This window comes from Saimiri boliviensis, chromosome 1 (genome assembly GCF_048565385.1).
Source record: "Saimiri boliviensis isolate mSaiBol1 chromosome 1, mSaiBol1.pri, whole genome shotgun sequence".
Lineage (NCBI taxonomy): Eukaryota > Metazoa > Chordata > Mammalia > Primates > Cebidae > Saimiri > Saimiri boliviensis.
The window spans coordinates 247535076-247560774 of record NC_133449.1 but is presented as its reverse complement, the minus strand read 5'-3'; the positions used below and the strand labels follow the sequence as shown (position 1 = coordinate 247560774).

The following is a 25699-nucleotide window of genomic DNA, read 5'->3' as shown; positions in this document are numbered from 1 at the left end:
CTTTTCATTGCTTCCAGGTGAATATTTGTTGTCTTATTATTTATCTAGGTATTTTCCTCATACTTTTTTGTAACACAGGTCACTCGGACTGGTCCATAATGAGTAAAACAGCTAAATTCAGTACCTTAGTTGAGTTACTAGCCAAATTTCCTCTGAGCATGATCTTCCTAACTTTAACAAGATCTAAAAGACATTTTTCCTTAGAGATGCCTTTAATTTGGCAGAGTAAATGGGAACATCACATTTGTAACTAGTATTTGTTTTGTTCTTCTAGTCTTAGCAAATGTTCAAGAGTCTATCTATTTATGGCCCACTGGCTTTATCCTCTTTCCTTTCTATCCAAGATTCTTAAAAATGCAGCTGGTCCCAAGAACAAATACTGGATGTGCCCAATATCCTTACCTTCATTCATAATTTGTAACCTGGTGATGTTGCATTAAAGTGTAAAACCCCATTAGTAAACAACACGAAAAAGAATAAAAACAAGAATTATACTCTGCAGAGTAGGAAATAAAAATGTCACACAATGGAGATGTGGCTGTGGCTGATTCCACTATACATACTAATGCAAATAAAATCACCTTATACTGGGAACTGAAATAGTATTCGGGTAAGCAATATCTCAAAATGTCAAAGGCAAAATTTTTAGACTTGTGAATACCACTGCATATTTCTTTTGATTATAATTACAATACAATCTATTCTTGATTCCAAATTCATTTTGCATCAATGAACATTGCCTATTGTTTCTAGATCCCTACACAGTAATTCCTTCTCATTTGTTAAAATTTTTTCTATTAAATTGCATATGGCCAATAATAATTTTCCAAGTACAACTGCCCTTTTGCAAATACTTATTAGCATTCACCAATACATTTTCAGCTCCTCCTTGTAAAACAATTTCACTAAAATGTCTTCTCCTGCAGAGATACTAATGTCACCTGAGAAAAATCATCCTTATGTCTTTGAATCTAGAAACCCCATTGTTCTCCCACTCAAATCAAGCAATGAGCCACAAAAACTGGAAAGACCACAGATAACAGTCACCATCTAAAATATAAAATGGGGAAATGACATCTGAGGGCACTCACCCACTGGAGTCTGCAGAAGTGATAGCAATCAGCGGCAGAATCTTCAGGGGGAGGCTGGTTGGTCTTTGAATGTTCTCTGATTCACTTTTCAAGTCAGCTTGTTCCAACTGTCTGAAGGCGAGAGGGGGAAGCTGAATATTTCTGCATGAAAGTCTCCGGACAAGATAGGGTTCCATTCCACGGAGGGGGTCTTCCTCTTCATTACTGGAATGTAGTGTTTCCTCGGAGGCCTGAGGTAATCGTTCAAGAAAGTACATATAATCAACAAAAGTCACAGTGTTTATTATTACCTAATGGCTTAATACTATCCTGGGAAAGAAATTAAGTAAAATTTATACATGAAAAATGCTATATAGAAAACAGTGACATTAACTAAACAATATTTGATTAAACGTTTAGAACTCCAAACAAAAATCTGCATTAATTTTTAAAATAGCAAATTTGTCCACCAAGTGTGGCTTGGTTATAAGTTAACATCTTCAGAATCTTAGAATTTATTAGCTTTGTGCATGAATTCTATAAAATCAAGGATAAATCATAATGTTTTGTAACTTCTATGAAATGAATTGCAAACATTGATAAATACGTATCTTGATATATGCATGTGTCAGTGTGTGTATATATACGTGTGTGTGTGTATGTGTGTGTGTGTGTGTGTGTGTATGACAAACACAGTTATGCATCACTTGATAACGATCCATTAGGCAATTTCCTTGTTTTGGGAACATAGCAGTGTATTTATACAAACCCGGATGGTGCATTGTTACTGTACTAAATACTGGAGGCAACTATAACACAAGGGAAAATATTTACATATCTAAGCATATCTACTCATAGGAAAGATACAGTAAAAATACAGTGTTATAATCTTATGACCACCATAATTTTTGTGGTCCATAATTGACTAAAAAGTTATATAGCACATGACTATATATTTATATATATTTTTTTCATGTGCCTGCCCATCAAGAGACAGGGAGAAAAAAAAGTTCTACTTTTTCTGCATATTTAAGGCCCATATTTGAAACATATGTTTTCATATGTCATATCTTACTCAGATATACTCTTGCCAATTTTTCTAAGAAGACTGAGAGGGTAATAAGAAAAAAAAAGACTTGAAAAGAAACTTGAGGACCCAGTAGAACTGTATTTAAGCCACAGCTGAATTTTGCAAATTTGATCCATGTTATTCACATGCAAAGGTAAACACAGCTCTAGAATAACGTAGAAAATTTAATATTTTGATTCTAGCTGAGAAAAATATATTATCACTTGAGCAATGACTATTTCCAAATGGCTGGAAAGTCTACTCTAGCGATATTTATTATATCCACATATTGAGAATTATAGAATCACCAAATGTTATGACATGCTTCTATAGAGTGCTGGGTTTTTGAATCCTTGCACTCCCACTTTACTATTTGTATTGCTAGAATGTTCATTAGTCTTTCTAAGGCTTCTGTTTCTTTATTATAAAAATGGGACTAATATTTACATACAAGAATTAAATGAGACTATGCATATGATGTACATAGTTCATTACCTGCATTATGATTAGCACTCATATATGGCAATTTCCTTCCCTTCTGAGTTCTACAGGTGAAGAAGCTAGCCCGAAGAGGGAAGGTTATATTTCCCTAAATTAACCTGTTGGCTACAAGTTAGAAATTCATCAAATTTGGAACAAGCAGACCTTGCTTCTGACACTCCTTAGTATACAATTATCTTTGGGCAAGTAACTTAGGCTCATTGAGGTTATTGAGGTTGTTTCTCCATCTGAAGACTGAGATAATATTTACCTCTCAGGTCCATTGTCTGGACCAAATATAAAAAATATCTGAAGCACTAATATCTGGCAAATAGTTCGTACTCAACAAAATGGCACCTATTATTATAATCCAGGCTAATTCCCTTTTTTTTCCTATAGCACTATGCTGTCTTTGATGCTCATTCTTCATATTGGTTCCCAAATAGAAAATTTATGTCTTCCTGATTTATATCTTGAAAAAGGTGAAAGGATATGCACTGGTGGACTCTATCCAACTTTGGGTTGTACTGTCCAGTTGTATCCAGGCATCCCCAAACTACAGCCCCTGCGGGCCACATGCGGTCCCCTGAGGCCATATATCCGGCCCCCCTGCCGCACTTCAGGAAGGGGCACCTCTTTCATTGGTGGTCAGTGAGAGGAGCACAGTATGTGGTGGCCCTCCAACGGTCTGAGGGGCAGTGAACTGGCCCCCTGTGTAAAAAGTTTATGGACGCCTGGTATAGACAAACAAGACAACAGAAGGGGACTGAGAAGGTTAAAAAGAAAAAGAGGCCAAAACTAAAAAGAAAGTGTATTTATTTCAAATCCTAAATTCTGAAAATCTGTGCTTTGAGGAATCTCCTTGCTTTATAAAACAACATCAATAATAATGACTAATATTTATTGAGTCCTTATTAAGCAGTGCTGTGTTTTATATATACTGCCTCATTTAATTTTTACCAAATTCCATAAGTTAGTTCCTATTTCTTTTCCCATTTTACACATTAAAAAACAAAAACAAAAACCCTATCAAATAGCAGGAGTTGGCCATACAGACACATGACTAATGGGGTGATTAATCATCTTACTTTGCCTGGAACCTTTAGATTTTAGCACTCAGAATCCTAAGTCCAGGGAAACCCCACAGTCCCAAGGCAACCGGGATGACTACATGTCATCCTACATGTCAGTATCCAAACCCAAATCTTTTCTAGTTAAAACTGGAGCTAAAAGCCACCATGCTGTACTACCTTAACAAGTACAGTCCCTGGCAGAGTGAGCCTTGCTAGAAAAGAACAGAACACACACTGACTGTAACTCAATAAGCTTCACATTTTCATTTGAAAAATTAAACAAAACTGAGATGAGAGCAGGCCTACATTAACATTAGAAATGAATGGCAATCTGTCATTCAACGAAAGGATGGAAATTTTATCCCCTGTTCTACCCCCAATGACTCAGGTGGTCTTAAGAAGTGCCATTGGTTTTAACAAAATCAGAGTACCTCACAACTGGAAGGGGTCTTAGGGTGTATTTTGTATAATGTCTTGTTTTTTGTCTGCAGAGACTAAAGATCAGCAAGGTTAAGACAAGCAGATTTGGAATGGGACCTGGGAGTCTGAATTTTAGCATGCAACACCAATGATCCCAATGTGAAGGGTTTAAACAATACATTTTTTTAAAAATAATGGCTTGGAGACATTAGAAATACTATCTTTTCCATCATCTCCTTGCAATAATGCCATTTTCTAGCAGTAACAGAAGATACAAACTCCTATAATAACCTGTTCCAGATCTGCTCATCTTAACCTTGCTGGTCTTTAGTCTCCTTAGGCATAAAATCAAGAAGTTATACAAAATAAACCTTAACACCACTTCTAGTTATAGAATACTGATTTTGCAACAACCAATGGCAAATCAATGTTTCTGTGAGATAACAAATGTAGGAAAAAAAATAGAAAGCATATGCACATGGAACATTCTTAGCATTTAGATTGGGAAAGTGAGCTTCTGTGTGCTTAGGAAGTTCCTTTAAGAACAGAACCTCACTCCTGGATTGCAAACAGGTCATGATTAAGTTAATGACTTACGTGTGTTGTAATGGTTAATATTGAGTGTTTGATTGGATTGAAGGATACAAAGTATTGTTCCTAGGTGTGTCTGTGAGGGAGGGAGTTACCAGAGGGGATTAACATTTCAGTCAGTAGACTGGGAGAGGCAGACCCACTCTCCATGTGGGTGGGTGCCATCTAATCAGCTGCAAGCATGGATAGGATAAAAGCAGGCAGAGAAATGTGGAAGGATTAGAATGCCTAAGTTTTCTGGCCTCCATCTTTTTCCTGTGCTGGATGCTTCCTGCTCTTGAACATCAGACTCCTGTCCTAAAATAGCTGGACTCCTGTACGTATACCAGTGGTTTGCTCTCCGGCCTTGGGCCACAGACTGAAATCGGCTTCCCTACTTTTGAGGTTCTGGGACTTGAACTGGCTTCCTTGCTTCTCAGCCTACAGACTGCCTATTGTGGGATTTCACCTTGTGATCGTGTGAGTCAATACTCCATAATAATATCCCTTTCATATATACATCTATCCCATTAGTTCTGTCCCTCTAGAGAACTCTGACTAATATATGTGTAAATACTCTTCTTCCGGATGAGCATAGAAAACAAGAACAAAGGATGAGTCTAGTAAAGCTTCAGTAGCACTAAATATAGCTGGTCAAAGTTAACATCTTTTTACAATCATTTAGCTGCCTACTCTGGGTGTTATAATGCAATTGCAAAAATACTTTTATATAACCGAGGTTATTGGTTGAATGACTTAATGTTTGTGACATTCTCTTTTAGATAAAACTGCCTCAAGAGGTAACTTTTTTGAGAGAATTATCTCTACTAAAAATGAAGTTTGTGCTCATGTTTATACTGTCAGTTAAAACCCAAACTTTATATAAATACTTTTATCTTTATAATATAAATGACAAAGCAGTAGAGGGCTATATTCTAACATTTTCCGTTCAAAAACAGTAAAAGTGGCTTTTTCACACCCTAGATCAATGTGTATCAGTTATGGCTCAGAAATAAAGAGAACAACCTTATCAGGTACAAGATAGGAGGTTAAATGCCATTATTTTGGAGAGAGATGTAAAACTAATTGCAAGAGCAATAGGTATCTTATGTTATTGCTAGAAAATGGCATTATGGAAAGGAGATGATAGAAAAGACAGTATTTCTAATGTTCCAAGTCATTATTTCTCGAAATCCAATGTTCAGACCCTTTACATTAGAATTTTAGATGGTGCTTGCTAAAATTCAGACTGCCAGGTCTTATTCCAGATCTTCCTAATCACAATCTCTATGATTAGGGCTTAGGAGTCTGAATAAGTCACCAGTAACATTCTAATGCATACTGAAGTTTGAGAACTAATGGTTTTGACATTTTAGACAGAGTTTAATAAAATTGTTTGGCAAATATCCAGGCACAAAGATGTGCACTGTAGCTCATTTATAATAACTGGATGTAATCTAATTGCTGTACTGAGGGACTGGCTTAATAAATGTTGATACATCATATGATGAAATACTATGAGGCTGTTAAAATAATGCAGAAGAATACATAATCATGTTAATGATATAATGTTGAATGGGAAGAACAGATTATAGAGTGACCTCATTTTTATGAAACAATAACATCAAAACAAAACAAAAAAGTCACATATTACATTCATAAAACAATTCTTTAAGGATATATACCAATTCTCTGAAATGGCTCTCCTGGATAGTATTGGTAATGATTTTATTTTAGTATCTTTATTAATTATTTTAGTATCTTTATTAGCTTCTATATTCCCTATTATTAAAATGTCTTGTTTTTCAATTTTAAAAATATAATAAAAGTTATAATAATAAAATGATACAACATTCACCTTGCTATTGATGGGACTTAGAAATAACCCTATTTAGCTTTAAGATATGCAATATCTAAATAAAAGATATGCAAACATATATAAATAAATTTAATATGAACCTATTGCCTTGTAGTAAAATAAAATTATATTCAATAATTAGCCAACTTACATGGAATAATTGACAGACAAATAACTTTAATGTTATGCTTTTTACTGTTAGGACAAATATGTTTCTGAAATATATGCCTAAAGTAAGCAATTCCATAATAATTGACACAATAGATTAATATTAAATTTATTATTATTTCCTCTTTTGTTTTCTTTAGATTCTATCCAAGGTATATAATTAATTAATTTGTTTAATTTTTTGCTTTCAAAAGTAGATAGCAAACTACTTAAACAGCCTTTAGTACATGGGGATGCACATGACTAGTGTTAAATAAATTTCTGTAGTTCCTAATAGTCTCACATTCTCTGATATTTGTTTCATATATATACATATGTATATATATATATATAGAGAGAGAGAGAGAGAGATAAATAAAATTTCTATAAGAAACTGTCCTTAAAATATGTGTGTTTGTATATATATATACACACTATATATATACACACTATATATATATACACACTACATATATACAGTTATAAGTACATATACATATATACATGTTTATATATATATAAATATACATATATACATATTTATATATACATATATATCAATATGTGTATACATATATACACATGTACATATGTATATACATACTGATATATATGTATACATATACACAATTTATATGTATATAAATTATATAGGTACATATGTATATATACTTATGTACATATGTATGTATATGTATATATAAGTATATATATACAATGCCTACATTTATGTGTATATATAAATATATACACATATGTACATATATAAATGCCTATATATGTATGTACACATAGGTACATATATAAATGCCTATATATGTACATATATGTGTATATATATATATACATATATATACACATATATGTACATATATAGGCATGTATACATATATGCACATACATATATAGGCATATATACATATATGTACATGTATATACAATGCAATGCCTATATATATATATAGGCATTGTGGTCTCACTGTATACTCAGGAAGAAATAGTCTTCCCTGCAATGCCTGTATATATGTATACTTATATACATATATGTGTATATGTGTATGTACATATATATGTACATATACATGTATATATATACATACATATATATATTCACATACATACATATATACATTCACATATATACACACATATGTATATATATGCATATATATTTACATACACATATATGCATATATGTATATATATACACACACACACTCATACACAGGCATTGCCAGGAATAATATTTCTTTCTGGGCATGCAGTGAGACCACATCTCCAGACTCCCTTACAGGTAGTTATAGAGGTGTCAGTGAGTGTTACATTACATGCTAATTGATTATAAGTTGAGAAAATGTGTATGCATCTGTGTATGTGCCACTTTCAGGCCTGCCACATAAAAACTTGGCGAGTACAATCCCCAATTTCTCCTCCCCTCTGTATTCCCTCACCGTGTGTTGAAGATGATAGAGCCACATGATGGAAGAAGCCATGGTTTCTTAATCGCTATTTGCAGGAGAAACACTTGCCAATCAGAAACACTTAATTTGGGCTACATGAGCCACAGATAACCTTCTGTGAAGTTAATCTTTAAAAATTTAGGGTTTTCGTATTACAGGTAGTGCTCTTTTATATGCATACCTCTAAAGGAGTTCAACCTATCTTAGTTGTGTTTCCATTCCCATTATTTCTCAGTTAATCATTTATTGAGCACCTACTACCTTTCATGTTTGTGTTGAGTACTGGAAATGCAGAGATGAATTTGGCACCTTATTTTGCTTAAGCACTTACTGTTCACTAGGGCAAAATATAATAGACAGATAATCACCAGTATATGATCAAAGCTGTAAAGAGAACTTAGGATTTTTTGGAGTACAGAACACTTTTGCAAGTTGAAAGAAGGTGCTAGTCAGTTGTGACGTCACAAAGAGAGAACACCTGGACTGCCGCAGACAAAAAAAAAAAAAAAAAAAAGAGAGACGTAGGTACCCAATACAAAAACAAATTTGTTTTTGTTTTCTATCTACTTTTCCAATCATTTTCGTTTAGTCTTATTGCTGGCTCCTCAATTAACCATCTTTAAACCTAGGCATTGTCCAAGATGCTATCCTTCAACCATTTCTCCTTTCTTTTTTTGTGTGTGTGTTTTTTTGAGATGGAGTTTTGCTCTTGCTGCCCAGGCTAGAGTGCAATGGCGTGATCTCAGCTCACTGCTACCTCTGCCTCCCAGATTCAAGTGATTCTCCTGCCTTAGCCTCCAAGCAGCTGGGATTATAGGGATCAGATAATTTTTTGTATTTTTAATAGAGACGGGCATGTCTTGAACTCCTGATCTCAGGTGATACACCCACCTTGGCCTCCCAAAGTGCTAGGATTACAGGTGTGAGCTACTACATCCGGCTGCATTTCTCTTTTCAACCTGCCCACTCATGTTGAAAATATCATCCAGTACAATGAAGACAAATATCTTCTACTTTTTTTATTTATAACACCAAGGCAGCCATTAGCCTGACAATTGTAGGAGAATGATTTGCCTGTATGACTATTCACTCTGCTAGCCTGGACATGTGAACACATCTGGAAGGAAGGGAGCCAAAACAGCTTTTGTGCCCCTAGCACTTAGCCAGTGCCTGGAACAAAACATATGCTAAATAAACCTTGCTGAGGAGAGAATGAAGCAAATAGACATACTCATCTCCAATTCTTTAACTGCAAGAAATTGGGAAGAGGAAATAACATTAGAAATTGGTGTTACTAGCAATGCTGTATTTGTAACTATTATCGTAAGTCAGGTATAAAGCTGAAGCACAGAATAGGGAATTTCTATCAAAACTCCAAAACTTCAGCCACTCAAACTGGTTGGGTCTATCCCCATGTTCAAATATTCTTTCAAATATACAAACATCGTCATAAGTATTTTCACCTATTTTGCTTTAAATAAGAATGACAGATTTCAGGCCCTCAGTGCTTTCCAAGGGTCTACACTATGCAGAGCATTGTAAAGGTTCGCCTGTTAAATAGGTTTCCAGGAAGAAGATGGACTAGGCAGAAGGATGGGTTTTGTTTTATCACTTCCAATGCCACGTTCCTTTTTTCCTTTCCAATTAGTTTGTTGCAACATTAAGTACTGTAAAAGTTAAGTTTCCCTGTATCCAAATTTGTAGAATAAACAAAATAACAGTGACTCTGCAAGGATTAGGATACAATTTCATAGGCTACTATCACAGTGAATTAAAAATCATATTTGCAGTCTTAAAGTATTATATGCCAATAGTAGACATTTTCTCCCTGTATTATTCTTCCATGTCTCCATGAAATTGTTAATAATGTACTAAAGCAATAATTGAAAATGAGCCTTAAGATTCTCTAAGTCTTATGCCAAATGATTTTCCTCTTATCTTATTTATGCTTTATCTTAAAACTGAATGCTATTATAGCCTAAATAATCTTACAGGAAACTCACAAGTCAAGGCACTAAATCTCCTAATGTCTTTTAATATAGAAAAGGACATTGCATTGGCTTAACACAATCAATTTTCAAATGGATATTTGTATAACGATATAGAAAAGAAACTTGCAAAATTAATTCTCTATAAAAACAAAAATTTCTACCTCAGGTTAACACAAAGATAACAGATAGGTTTCAAATATTCACAGAGCATAATGCAAATATAGGCTCTGATTTCATACTGATTAGAAGAGACAGAAATCACTGAAGTCTTTCTAAAGCCATTTCCTATAACTCATGAAAACTTCTAAAAAGTTTCCAAAAAGGAATAGAAAAACCTCTCATTCAGTAATATTCTACTGTATATTCTCATCACAAGAAAGTTGATATGCAACTCTAGGATTCAGTTAACCTTTTGTAAATAGCACTGTACCTTTCCTGGGTGACTTTAAAAACTAAAGTCAATTCTATTTTGTTAGTAGAAGAAGGAAAAAAAATTAAGGAAAACATGAGTTCTATTAATTATGTCCTTCATAATTACATACAATAATAGAATCCCAAGTGTAGGAAAAAAACTAACATTTTTTTAGCAGATAAAAATTAAGTCTTACTCTAAGTACAGGTTAAAACTCAGCCAGTTTACTCTCAGTGTTTTGAAAGTCTCTCACTGGAGGAATCAGGGGTCAAATCATAATGTTAAGAGAAATACGGTCTATTTATTTGTATCTATGTCTTTATTTAATCTATGTCTTTATTCTCAACTTTTATTTAAATATCAACACCAATCAAAACTATGTGTATAAACATAAAAGCAAAAACTAAAACTGTCATTTAAGTGATGATATATTTATAATGATAAGCTGGGTGTGTAAATCTAGAATAAACTAACAAATATTGGGCTGTGGGGAGGAAAGGGGAGACAAAGTAAAGCTAAGTTCCTGCTCCACATGCAGAGAGCCAGAAATGTTGCTTTGCTTTTGGCCTTGATATTCAGATAACTATAAAATATTTCCTTGATTAAAAAAAAAAAACTATGGATCAAAAGAATGTTTATATTAAATTTATATTTAACATTATAGTTACTGGTGAAACATGTTCATGCTTATTAAGATCAGGTTAATAATAATACAAAATTAGTAGTATTTATTGTATTACATGTACTGTATAGGTAGCTACTTGTTTCTTATAAAAGCTGTATGAAAAACTGTTACTATTCCCATGTTGCAGATTTGGAAAATGAAGCTTAAACAGGCTAGTTTGTCCATAGTGACACTATCAACCATACAGAGGTTAGTTTGCCTGGAATGAGAACAGCAGGCTGATTCCACGGAATTTTTCCACAGGCCACTTAGGCCTGGCTCCAGCCTTATTTCAGACAAAAGAGTGTCTCATGTGGTCTGAGGACTCATAGCAATGTGTGTGCAGACCTCTCTCTAGCCACCTCTTTTAAGACCTCTGAGTTCTAACTGAGGATCCTTCAGAGTTTTGAGACCAGGTTTACCTGATACCAACTTTCATAGTTTTAGCCCAAATGTCATATTGCCCCTATTTTTCAAGTCTCTAACAAATTCAGTAGGCATAAAACTATGAGAAAAGTGAGGGCAACTTTATCTTTATTTGATTACAACCAAGTTTAATGTAGGAAATCCCCAAAAATCAACTAAAAACTAATAGAAAGTGGGATAGTCAAGTAAGTTTGTCCAGTTTTAAAGTAAAATATGCAAAAGGCTTTTATTTATAAAATCAAAGACCAGTTGTTAAAACTACCACACAAACATCTCATTTATAAAAACAAAGAAAACTAAAATGTTTTTAAAAAGCTCAAAAAGAATAAGTAGAACTTAGATTAAGAAATCTACATGAATTTCCCAAGACTTATATAATCAAGACTGATGTTCCTTGCAATAATTTTCTATGTTTAATGTTATTTCAAGAAAATCATCTCTTTTTTATATCTTTATTTTACTTTTTGGAGGAATTAGGGGGTCCATATTGTAAAATATACCATGGGGATGGTCTTGCCCTACTACACATAAAATTTTACTATGAAGCCACAGTAACAACAAAAAGTATGGCACCTGCAAATAATCAACAGAAAGTTTAGTGGAACAATACATAATTCCCTTAAATATTTTCTTATATAAGAACTTGTTATGTGTCAACATGTGTTACAGGAAACACTGTTAGCTATTTGGGAGGGAACAATTATGTAAGTGATAGGAAAGTGACTGTGCACATGTGAAATAAAAAAAAGAGTAATATTAAATACTGTAAAAGTAGTCTATAGAGTTTCATCAGTGAGAGACCTAATTCTCTACCACAGACACCAACTTAGCAATAATATATGATCCAAAAAGCTTCATGAAAATTCCAGAAACCAGTCAAGAAGTTTCAGTTCCCGGGGAAAACTTAAAGAAAATAACAGTCTCATTGAAATAGATGAGAAATGGCATTTCATGTCAACGATGATAGCCCTTCCCTCAAGCCAGCACAGCCTAGTGTCATCAGGAAAAATATCCCAATTTATGACTTCTTCCTTAGGAGAGAAAGAGAAGGGTGGAATGTATATCTAATGTTCTGGTTTTTCAGAGTGTTTTCTGAGAGACTGGTTTCTGTCTTGCCTGACTCAGAGCACTAATAAAATCCACATATTTGGATGCCTGGGGTCTGCAGAGAGCAAAAGATAACTCAGTGGTTTATTGCAATGCCACAGAACATGCAATGGTATAGATGGACACCAGACAGAGAAAGTGATTAAAAGAGATTTTTTTTCTTGGGGGAAAAAAAAAGCAAATTAATTGGTAAAGTGCACACACAAATTCAAAGAAGATGTACCACTTGGTAAAAACAAACAAACAAACAAACAAACAAAAAACAAAGGAGAGGCCCCCAAAATCTCTATGTGGGCTAACTGGCAAAGGTCTTCACCTGTATAAAGCTAATTTATAAGGACTGAAGAGGTGGCCTCTTTTTCAAATGCACACGTCAGAAAAAAAAATAACTAGGTACATGAAGAAATAAGGAAACATGACACAATCAGAGAAACAAGGTAAATCTCCAAGTACCAACCAGAAAGAAAAAAGAATTTATGTTACTTGGCAAATAATTAAAAATAATTATCTTAAAGAAGCTTAATGTGCTAAAGGAGAATACAGATAAACAACTAAATGAAATTAGGAAAATAATGCAGGCACAAAAAGAGAATATCAACAAATTAAAAAGAAAACAAACATTCGTGGAGATGAAGAATAATGGTAACTGAGTTGAAAAGTTCACTAGAGAATTTCAATAGATGATTTGATCAAGCAAAAGAAAGAATAAATGAACTCAAAGAGACCACTTTAAATTATGAAGCCAGAGACACAAAAAGAAAAAAAAAATAAAGTGAAGAAACTCTAAGAGACTTATGGGACACCATCAAATGTTTTAATATACACATCATGCAAATCTGAGGAGAAGAACAAAAGGGGCAGAAAGCTTATTTGAAGAAATAATGGTTAGATACTTGCCAAAGCTGAGGAAGGAAATGAACAACCACATTCAAGAAGCTCATAAAACTCAAACTTAGAAAAACCAACATACCAATATAAATTATAATCAAACGGTCAAACATCAAAGACAAAAAGGGAATCTGGAAAGCAGCAAGAGAAAAATGGCTTAACATGTACAGGGGAGCTTCAATGACATTATTAGCAGATTTCCCAGGAGAAACACTATAGGCCAGAAGGGAGTGGGGCAATGTATTCAAAGTGTTGAAAGAAAAATATCTGTCAACCAAGAATACTATTTTTGGCAAAACTTTCTTTTGAAAACGGAGTAGAAATAAAGATAAACAATGGCTAAGGTACTTCATTGGCACTAGATCTGACTTACAAGAACTGTTAAAGGGTGTCCTTTGAGTTGAGACAAAGTATGCTACACAGCAACACAGAGGTAAAGGTAAATATTTACACAAATAAAAATCTTATAATATTGCAATGGTGGTGCATACATTATCTTTAACTCTGGTGTAAAATTTAATTACAAACTATAAGTATAAAACTATGTTAATGAATACAAAATATAAAAAGCTGTAATATGTGACACTGATAACATAAATGGGCAGAGATGTAAAGGAGTAGAGCTTTGCATACAGCTGTCTGCTGACTATGAGATCCTAAAACTGAAACTGTGGCCTGAGAGCAGTCCTGTCCACTTAGCGACTTGTTAGGATTCATTCCCATCCACGTTCTCAGAGACAGGCTTGCCAAAGTTGGTTCCACAGTAGAGTCTAAGATGGCCCTATAACTTTACTCCATTCGCACTTAGACTTGGTCCACGGTCAATCTTGCCCCCAGAGATGTATGCCCATCCAACTCCCTGGAGGCCAGTCCTTTCAGATGTGGACCCTGAAGCAGCTGTGACTTAGTTCCAAGCTCTCTCACTTTGATGTGGGGACAGTTCTCCCTACCCATAGATACTAACCGATGTTTTGGAGACAGTCTAGTTTGCCTAGGGACTTCACAAGATTTATACCTGCTCAAGCCCCTGGTAATAAGCCTGCTAACTACAGAATCCATTGCAAAATCAGTAGCAGGCACATGACCTAGCTCCAACTACAATTGATTGTGATCATAGAGGCTGTTCCATCAGACAGGAGACCTAAAAAGAGAATGTCATTCAAATCAGTCTGTAAAGACTGAAAGAGTGTTTGCTTCTTCAATTCAGACACTGATGCAAGCTTACATGGATAACAAATAAATAATATGGAATAATATATTTAAAACATTGATAGAAAAAAATTGTCAAATAAGAATATTGTACTCTGCAAAGTTATCCTTCAGAAATGGAAAGATAAATCATTCTCAGACAAAGAAAAGCTGAGGAGGTTCATTACCACAAGACCTGTCTTATAAGAAATACTAATGGGATTCTTCAAGTTGAAATGAAAAGCTGCTAAATAACAACATAAATACATATATAAGTGTAAAACTCACTGGAAAAGGTTAAGTATATAAATTCTGTACACTCCAATGTGGTAATGATGATGTATACATTATTTCTAAATTAAAACAATTAAAAATAAACTATAATTACAGTAATTTGTTAAAGGATACACAATATTAAAAGATGCAAAGCATGACATCAGTAGCATAAAATGAGGGGGGAAAGTAAAAGAAGTGCAGAGTTTTTGCATGTGATTGAAATTAATATGTTATTAGCTTAAAATAAAATATTATAACTATAAGATGATGTAAGATGTTTTCTGAACATCCCATAGTAACCACCAATGGAAAAAAAAGTAATAGATCCACAGAAGACAAAAAGAAATCAGAGCATACCACCGCAGAGTATCAACAAATCACAAAAGACAGCAAGAACAACAAAAAAAGCACAGGAACTACAAAACCTTCAGAAAACAATCTTTAAAATGACAATAATAATTCCCTACTTATAAATAATAATCTTGGATATAAATAGATTAAATTCTCCAATCAAAAGACACAAGGTGGCTAAATGAATTTTTAAAAAAAAAGGTCCAGCAATATGCTGTCTCAAATTGAGACAATAAGAGACTCATTTAAGTCTTAAGGACATACATAGGCTGAATAAAAGTCATAGGAAAATATACTACATGAGCCTCAACATACAAATAGCAAGTAAGAGGATTGAATCAGTAATAAGAAACTTCCTAACAAAGAAAAGCACAGGACCATGTGGTAACAAGGATGAATTTTAACAAGCATTTTAATAATTAATGCAAATTCTCTCAAACTCTTCCAAAAAACGTGAAGAGAAGGGAATACTTCCAAATTCATTTTATGAGACCAGTATTACCCTCAGACCAAAATCAGATTAGGACACTATAAGAAAAAAAAATTACAGGCCAATATCCCTGATGAACATAGATGCAAAAGTCCTAAACAAAATACTAGCAAACTGAATTTTGACAACACATTAAAAGTATCAATTACCATGAGTAAGTGGAATTTATCCTGGATATGCAAGTATAATCCAATACACATAAATCATAAATGTAACACACAAAATTAACAGAATGAAGGATAAAGATCATATGATCTATAATCATCTCCATAGAGGCAGAAACAGTATTTGACAAAATCCAACATCCTCTCATAAAAAAACTCGCAATCCCATTACTGGGTATATATCCAAAGGATTATAAATCATTCTACTATAAGGACACATGCACACAAATGTTCACTGCAGCACTGTTTACAATAGCAAAGACCTGGAATCAACCCAAATGCCCATCGATGATAGACTGGATAGGGAAAATATGGTACATATACACCATGGAATATTACGCAGCCATCAAAAACAATGAGTTCACATCCTTCGTAGGGACATGGATGAACCTGGAAACCATCATTCTCAGCAAACTGACACAAGAGCAGAAAATCAAACACTGCATGTTCTCACTCATAGGTGGGTGTTGATCAATGAGAACACATGGACACAGGGAGGGGAACACTACACACTGGGGTCCGTTGGGGGGAAATGGGGGAGGGACAGTGGGATGGGGAGGTGGGAAGAGATAGCATGGGGAGAAATGACAGATACAGGCGAGGGGACGGAAGGCAGAAAACCACACTGTCATGTGTGTACCTATGCAACAATCTTACATGTTCTTCGCATGTACCACAAAACCTAAAATGCAATAAAAAAAAGAAGAAAAAAAACTCTCAACAAATTAGGAATAGAAGAAATGAACCTCAAGACAATAAATGCCATATTTGAGAAGCCCATAGCTAACATCACACTAAATGGTGGAAAACTGAAAACTTTTCCTCTACAATATGAAACAAAACAAGAATGCTTACTCTTGCCACTTGTGTTCAACATAGTAATGAAAGCCCTAGACAGAGCAATTAGGCAAGAAGAAGAAATAAAAAGCTCCCAAATTAGATTTGCAAATGACCTCTTCTATATTAAAAAAAAAACAAACTCTAAAGACCTCACTAAAAAACTGTCATTATTAAGAAACTAATTCAGCAAATTTACAGGATACAAAATCAACATACAACAACTAGTTGCATTTCTACATACTAACAATAAACTATCTGTAAAAGAAATTAAGGAAAAAAATCCCATTTATTATAGTACCTAAAAGAATAAAATACTCAGGAATGAATTTACCCCAGGAAGTGAAAGATCTCTACACTTAAAGCTATAAGACATTAATGAAAATGAAAATATATCCCATATTTATGGATTGTATGATTTAGTATTGTTAAAATGTCCATATGGGATCTACATATTAAATGCAATTCTTATAAAAATTCCAATGGAATTTTTCACAGAAATACAGAAAACAATCCTAAAATTCACATGAAACCACAAAAGACCCTGAATAGCCAAAGCAGACTTAAGAAAGAAGAACAAAACTGGAAGTGTCATACTCCCTAATTTCAAACTACATTACAAAGTGGTAGAAATCAAAACAGTGAGATGCTAGTATAAAAACAGACACATAGAACAATGGAACAGAATAGAGATCCCAGAAATAAGCCATATATATATAATCAATTATTCTTCATGAATAATATGCAATGGAGAAATAAAAGTCTCTTTAATAAATGGTGCTGGGAAAACTGAATATTCATATGCAAAAGAATAAAATTGTATCCTTATTTTATTACATACAATACAAAAATTTGCTTAAAATAAATTCAAGACATTAAACCATAAAACTCTTGGAAAAAAACTGTGGGAAAGCTTATTGACACTAGTCTTGGTAATGATTATTTTAATATGATACCAAAACTGTAGGCAACAAAATAAAAAATAAATGGGACTACATCAGACTTAAAAGCTTTTGCACAGCAAAGGAAACAATCAACAAAATGAAATACTTTCTACCTATCAATGATATAAAATATTTGCAAATCATACATAGTTTCACCTTGGTATCCATGAGGGATTGGGTTAACCTTTCCCACCCTCTGCAGAAACCAAAATCTTCAGATGTTCAAGTCCTGCATATTAAATAGCATAGTTTTTGAATGTAACCCACACGCATCCTCCTGTAGGCTTTAAATCATCTCTAGATTATTTATAATACTATGTAAATACTATGTAAATAGTTATTATACTATATTACTTTTTACTTCTTGTTTTTATTGTTGTATTGTTATTTTAATTTTTTTCAAATATTTTTGATTCTCAGATAATTGAATCCCTGGATACATAACCCACAGATACAAAGGGCTGAGTGTACCTGATATGTTCAAAATACACAAAAAATTTCTACAACTCAATAGCAAAAACTCCAATAACCCATTTTAAAAATAGGCAAGGGACCTGAACAGACATTTCTCCAAAGATGACATACAAATGGCCAAAAGGTATATAAAATGGTGTTCACTATTGTTAATCATCAGGGAAATGCATATCAATACCATGATGACATATCATCTCACACCTGTTAGGATGGTTATAAATAAAAAGTGTTGGTGGCCAGGCACAGTGGCTCATGCCTTTAATCCCAGTAATTGGGATGCAAAGGTGGGCGGTTCATTTGAGGTCAGGAGTTTGAGAGCCCAGCCTGACCAACATGGTGAAAACCTGTCTCTCCTAAAAATACAAAAAGTTAGTTGGGCATGGTGGCACATGCCTGTAGTCCCAGCTACTCGGGAGGCTGAGGCGGGAGAATTGTTTAAACCCGGGAGACAAAGGTTGCAGTGAGCCAAGATCATGCCTCTGCACTCCAGGCTGGGAGACAGAGTGAGACTCTGTCTTAGAGAAAAAAAAAGTGTTGGTGATGAGTGGAGAATGGGGAACCCTTGTAGCACTGCTGGTAGAAATGTAAATTCGTACCTCCATTATGGAAAACAGTATGAAGTTTCCTTGAAAAATTAAAAATAGAGATAACATATGATCCAGCACTCTCACTTTTGGGTATACATCCAAAGGAAATGAAAAGTCCATGCTGAAGAGATGTCTGCACTGTTATGTTCATTGCAGCATTACTCACAATAGCCAAGATATGGAACCAACCAAAATGTCCATTGACAAATGAATTAATAAAGAAAATGTGGTATATATGCAATGGAATATTATTCAACAGTAAAAAGAAAAAAAAAATCCTGTCATTTGAGGAAACATGGATAAGCCTGGAGGACATTCTGCTAATTGAAATAAACCAGATATAGGCAGCCAAGTGCTGTATGCTTTTGCTTATATGTGTAATCTAAAATAGTTGAACTCATCGGAGCAGAGTAGAATGGTAGTTGCCAGAATCTGGGACAAGGTAGAAATGGGGTAATGTTGGACACAGCATACTAACTTTCAATTGTAAGGCAAATACATTATGAGGATTTAATATTGCAGCTTGGTGACTATAGATAATAATACTGTATTGTTTACTTTAAGTTTACAAAGAAAGTAAATATTAAGTATCCTTACCCCCCACTCCCCACACACACATGCACACACACATAGAATAAGGTAACCATGTGTGAGGATGGATGCATTGATTAATTTGATTGTGGTAAACATTATACAATGTATACATATAACAAGTCATCACATGCCTACCTCAAATATATACAATTTTGATTTCTTATTTATACCATAATAAAGCTGGAGGGAATGAAAAACAAAATATGCTTATCTTCTCAAAATAACAAAATATAAGTTATTTAGCAAGCCTTTGGTTTTAACAAGTAATTATAGAAAATTTTTAGGGACAGGTAACTGTCAAACAACATGATAGACATGCAATTTGCAAAATTCAACCTATGAGAAACTTTGTAAAATGTATAACCCAGTTTTTTTTTAAGGGTGAAGAGTGAAAGGATAAAAAGAAAAAATTTATAGTCTAAAAGACTCTTGCAATCAGGCAAGAGAAAAAAACAAAGCGTATTCAAATAGGAAAAGAGGAAGTCAAATTGTCTCTGTTTGCAGATGAAATGATTGTATATTTAGAAAACCCGATTGTCTCAGCCCAAAAATCACTGTAAACCGATAAGCAACCTCAGCAAAATCTCAAGATACAAAATCATTGTGCAAAAAATCACAGGATAACATTCCTATACACCAATAACGACAAACAGAGAGCCAAATCATGAGTGAATTCCCATTCACAATTGCTACAAAGAGAATAAAATACTTAGGGATACAACTTACAAGGGATGTGAAGGACCTCTTCAAGGAGAACTATAAACCACTGCTCAAGGAAATAAGAGAGGACACTAACAAATGGAAAAACATTCCATGCTAATGGATAGGAAAAATCAATATTGTGAAAATAGCCATACTGCCCAAACTAATGTAAATATTCAATGCTATTCCCATCAAAGTACCATTGACTTTTCTCATAGAAATGGAAAAAACTACTTTAAATTTCATATGGACCAAAAAGGAGCCCACAAAGCCAAGACAATCATAAGCAAAAAGAATAAAACTGGAGGCATCATGCTACCTGACTTCAAACTATACTACAAGGCTACAGTAACAAAAACAGAATGGTACTGGTACCAAAACAGATATATAGACCAATGGAATAGAACATAGGCCTCAGAAATAACACCACACATCTACAATCATCTGATCTTTAACAAACCTGACAAAAACGATCAATATGGAAAGGATTCCCTATTTAATAAATGGTGTTGGGAAACCTGGCTAGCCATTTGCAGGAAGCTGAAACTGGATCCCTTCCTTATACCTTATGCAAAAATTAACTGAAGATAGATTAAAGACTTAAACATAAGACCTAAAACCATAAAATTGCTAGAAGAAAACCTAGGCAATACCATTCAGGATATAGTCATGGGCAACGACTTCATGACTAAAACACCAAAAGCAATGGAAACAAAAGCCAAAATTGACAATTGGGATGTAATTAAATCAAAGAGTTTCTGCACAGTGAAAGAAAATATCATCAGAGTGAACAGGCAACCTACCAAATGGGAGAAAATCTCTGCAATCTATCCATCTAACAAAGGGCTAATATCCAGAATCTACAAAGAAGCTAAACAAATTTACAAGAAAAAAACAACTCATCATAAAGTGGGTGAAGGATATGAACAGACACTTCTCAAAAGAAGACATTTATGTAGCCAACAAACATGAAAAAATGCTCATCATCACTGGTCATTAGAAAAATGCAAATCAAAACCACGAGATATCATCTCACGCCAGTTCAGATGGTGTTCATGAAAAAGTCAGGAAACAACAGATGCTGGTGAGAATGTGGAGAAACTGGAATGCTTTTACACTGTTGGTCGGAGTGTAAATTAGTTCAACCATGTGGAATACAGTGTGGCAATTCCTCAAGGATCTAGATGCAGCCATAAAAAAGAATGAGTTCATGTCCTTTTGCAGGGACATGGATGAAGCTGGAAACCATCATTCTCAGCAAACTAACACAAGAACAGAAAACTAAACACCGCATGTTCTCACTCACAAACGGATTTGAACAATGAGAGCTCATGGACACTGGGATGGAGAGGAGCATCACACACTGGGGCCTGCTGGGGAATGGGAGGCGTGGGTGAGGGGAGGGATAGCATAGGTGATGGGATAATGCAGATGACAGGTTGATGGGTGCAGCAAACCACCATGGCACATGTATACCTGTGTAACAAACCTGTATGTTCTGCACATGTACCCCAGAACTTAAAGTAAAATAAATAAATAAATAAATAAAAGGGTGCAGAGAGGAAGGATAAAGAGAGGAAATTTAGAGTCTAAAAGAGAATTCAGACCATAATGATTTCGATCTGTTAAACTTGCTTGCTACCATTTTAAACCAAAAAATAAAATTATTTAATAAAATTATTTTAAAAATCAGCAAAGTTTGATAATAAGAAATTATTAGGAAAATTTACAAGCATCTGAATGTTATTGAGGTAATTTTAAAAGACTATTTTTAGATACATACTAAAGGACTTATAAATGAAGAAATATTGTGTATTGAATTTGTTTGAAAATAACTGTAGTGGAAGGAAATATTGCAAGGGATACAGATGAAACAAGAATTAGTTGTATATCAAGAACTTTTAAAACTGTGTGGTGAGTATTTAAGACGCATTATATTAGACAGGTGCAAAAGCAATTGTGGTTTTTGCCATTACTTTTAAATGGCAAAAACCACAATTATTTTTGCACCAACCAATACTATTCTCTGTACTTTTGCACACATTTGAAATGCTCAACTATGTATTTTTAAATATAAAAATTTATAATAATTTTCTCCTTTAGGTAACAGAAGGAGAAATAGGATGCCGTGCAAAGAGGAGGTATTCCTGCAAGCAGAAGAGTCACCAAAATAAAACAGTGCTTGCATCACCATTTTACCTAAGGCTGGCTCTAAAACTAGGGTTAAGCAATATGTCCCCCATGCCCTATGGGAAGGCTGGGAAAGCTAATTAAAACAAATTTATAACTTGCTAAGTATTCCTCAGAGACAGATACTTATATACTCAATACATTATAATAATGATGATAATGCTGATATAGGATACTAAAGTTATGTGGTGCTGCTCCATTATAGAAATTTCTCCATTGTTCTGTGCTGTAAACATGATAATGCATAGGTCTAATCCAACCATTAAGTATCCAGCACTTTTAATAATTAAGTGCTTCTTTTCTTTTTCCTGAAACTAAGCAGGAGAAAATGTTATCCCTTATAAAATAACATTTAACAAAAATTTATTACCGTATCTAGCTTCAAATAAACAGCAAGTTTCCCAGAATTTAATAAGCTATTGCTTTACATAGTTAGCATACAGCATCTCAGGACTGCATTTTAAATACATTCATTTCCAGAACTCAAATTCAGGGCTTTAGACTTTTTCTCTTCAAGTTTATAAAGAAATTTTTCCTCTTTCTTGATCTTGAAAATATTAAAATGCTAGACCTTCACAATAAAAGGTGCATAGAATTTTTACAAGCATTTAAAAACTATATACTTAACTATTTGTTCCTTTGCTACATCTTGGCCTCTGAACATTATTTTCCAGGTTACAGTATGATTTTTAAAAATGTCACCTTCATTGACCACCCCAAACAATGAAAACTGAAATCAGTTCTCAATGATTTGATTTGTTATCACTGATAGATTATTATTATCATCTATCCTTGAAGGATAGACTAACAAATCATGCCAAATCTCAGGCAACATGTGTTTTGTAAGGTAAATTACAAATGTCAGGGAATAAAAATATATTTTCATCACCTAGGAATGACTAACTGCTGCTTAGATGGCACAAACGACTGAAAATAGAATAATCACTGTCATTAACATGGATATAAGATACAGTTAAATATCAGAAAAATCTTTAACTATTGAATATTTTAATTTAAAAATCTAGCCAATAATTTCCCGTCCATCCAATAAATAAGTAACTGGCAAACTGCTTTCTCAGTTTTGTTACCACACACACCTATTCTACTTTAACTCTACTATGTTTGATAGTTGATGTAAAATACATAATCTCATTCTGTGTCACTGTCTGATAGACTTTCAAGGTTGGCAGGGACTTTAAATGTCATCTACTTCAATATTTCCCTTATTTCATGACCCTCTACTTGTATCGTTAATTTTTCCTACAGCACTGAGAAATAGACCATGATTCTGTGTTTGAATATCTCTAATTATGAAATCTACAAATATTTATGAGCTCCCAGTACATGGCAGGAACTGATTTACGTGCTTGGATACAGCTGTAAACAAAACTGAAGAAGATCTCTGCTCTCAAAGAGCATACACTCTAGTGGCTCCTGGAATAGAATTCACCACTCAAAATCTGTTTTGCCGCATTTACTCAGTTGAGAGTTGCTGAGCACCAGCATTGTCAGAAACTCTTCTTGGTACTGAACAAAAGCAAGTCTCAAGTCACTGTAAGATAGTTATTCTACATAGTTAATGGAAATATGTTTCCTTATTATTAACACCACTGTTCAACATTCTGGGGACACACAGGTTGGGTCTAATTGCTCTGCCATATGAAAGCCCTCCAGATATATTTGTATCTCTCCCACCCCAACTTTGTTTTACAGGCCATGCGTTTCCCAGTGCTTTTTTCCCCCAAATGCCAAGCACCCAGGTCACTATAGGCACCAGGAATTTAAAGCAAATGAGTAAAGTGGTATGAGAGGAACACAAACACAGGATCACACACCTTCACAGTTGCAAGAGTAAATCCTAGAAACCTATGTTTAATGAGACATCTACTCATTTTGAAACATCTGTTACAAATTCAAATTTCTGAAAGCCCCATATGGGCCATTTAGAAGACATCTGAAGGCCATAAGTTTGGAACCAGAGCTTTAGATATTCTTCACGTGATACAGTGTTGACACATCTTTCCATAAGGATTGCAAGTTTTAGGTGTACACTACTTCTCAATGTTCCTAAAGTGAATTGTCCAGGATTGAAGTCATAGTTCTAGGCATGGGAGAAGCAACACAAATTTACAACCACATCATTACCTTTTCTTTTCTAAACCCAGTTCTATTCATGAAACACCAGAATGAATGAATATTTGGGGAGGATAACATCATATTATTGATTTATACTTACGTAACTAGCACCCAAATCTACCATTGTTACTAAATTTTTACTACGCCTCACCTTGCTCCTGTTACTCTTCAAACAACATTAGTTATTACTTCTCTCTGGTGCTTTAGACTTTTATATTTTCATTTTAATGTTTTGTCTTATGTTTACCTCTCCCCTTTAGCAGGTCAAGTAATTTTGTATGCTGGTTTTGTTAATAGCCATATTAGAGGTTCCTGCCATTTTTGTTTCACCTGTGGATTAGCTCCTTATGCCATTAATGCCACTCTCAAAGTTAACAATTAAAATGGTGAACAGGAAACGTGAAGACCAAATCCTCCAACCAATTACTAGAGATCTCTTTCTAAACAAACATTGATTCATGAATACAGGTATTCAGCTGTGACTCTGCCTAACAGTACCATCAACTGCCTACCTACATCTTAAGCATAAGTTCATCATGGAAAGTTTTATCAAATGTTGTTGAAATTCAGATAGATAATGGAAACAGCCCTCCTCAGATACATGGGTCTTATGGGAAAAGAAGTCATGTAATCTGATATGCTTTACCATTAGTGATCTAATACAAGCTCCAGCTGATCACCACTTTCCTTTCTAAAGGCTCACAAGATATGTTTTGTTTTTAAGATCCATTTCACAACTTTTCCTAAGATTAATCAATTGATTCATTCATCCATTTCAAAATTATTTATTGAATGCCTATATTAGGCAGTAGAAATGCAGTAGTGTGATAAAGACAAACATTCCTGCCTTCACAGATTTTTCTCTATTGTAAGGGTAGAGAAAATAAACAATATAAACAAGGGATCTACATAGAATGTTAGTGTCACATGTTTAGAATATAAAAAGCATTAAGGTAGATGGAATGTGTTAAAATTAAAATCCTATCAAGTTAGAACAATTTTTTAAAGTTTATTGAGCATACAAAAAGCACTTTGCAAACCAGGAACCTCGAATCAAAAGTGGCAAGAAGCCCTGTTCATAGCATTTAAAACGCAGTTTTTAAGCTTAATTAAGGAACTACATCTATCTTC

General features: G+C 34.1%; 1 protein-coding gene across 2 annotated transcripts in view; it reads right to left on the bottom strand.

The window, feature by feature from the left end:
* PDE4D (phosphodiesterase 4D) overlaps positions 1-25699 on the bottom strand; it is a 1196841-nt gene that overhangs the window by 1020706 nt on the left and 150436 nt on the right. For both annotated transcript variants that reach the window (XM_039459969.2, XM_074393064.1), the window contains exon 2: positions 1092-1321. In XM_039459969.2, the coding sequence (XP_039315903.2) occupies positions 1092-1321 (230 nt within the window). The remainder of the gene's footprint in view (positions 1-1091; positions 1322-25699) is intronic.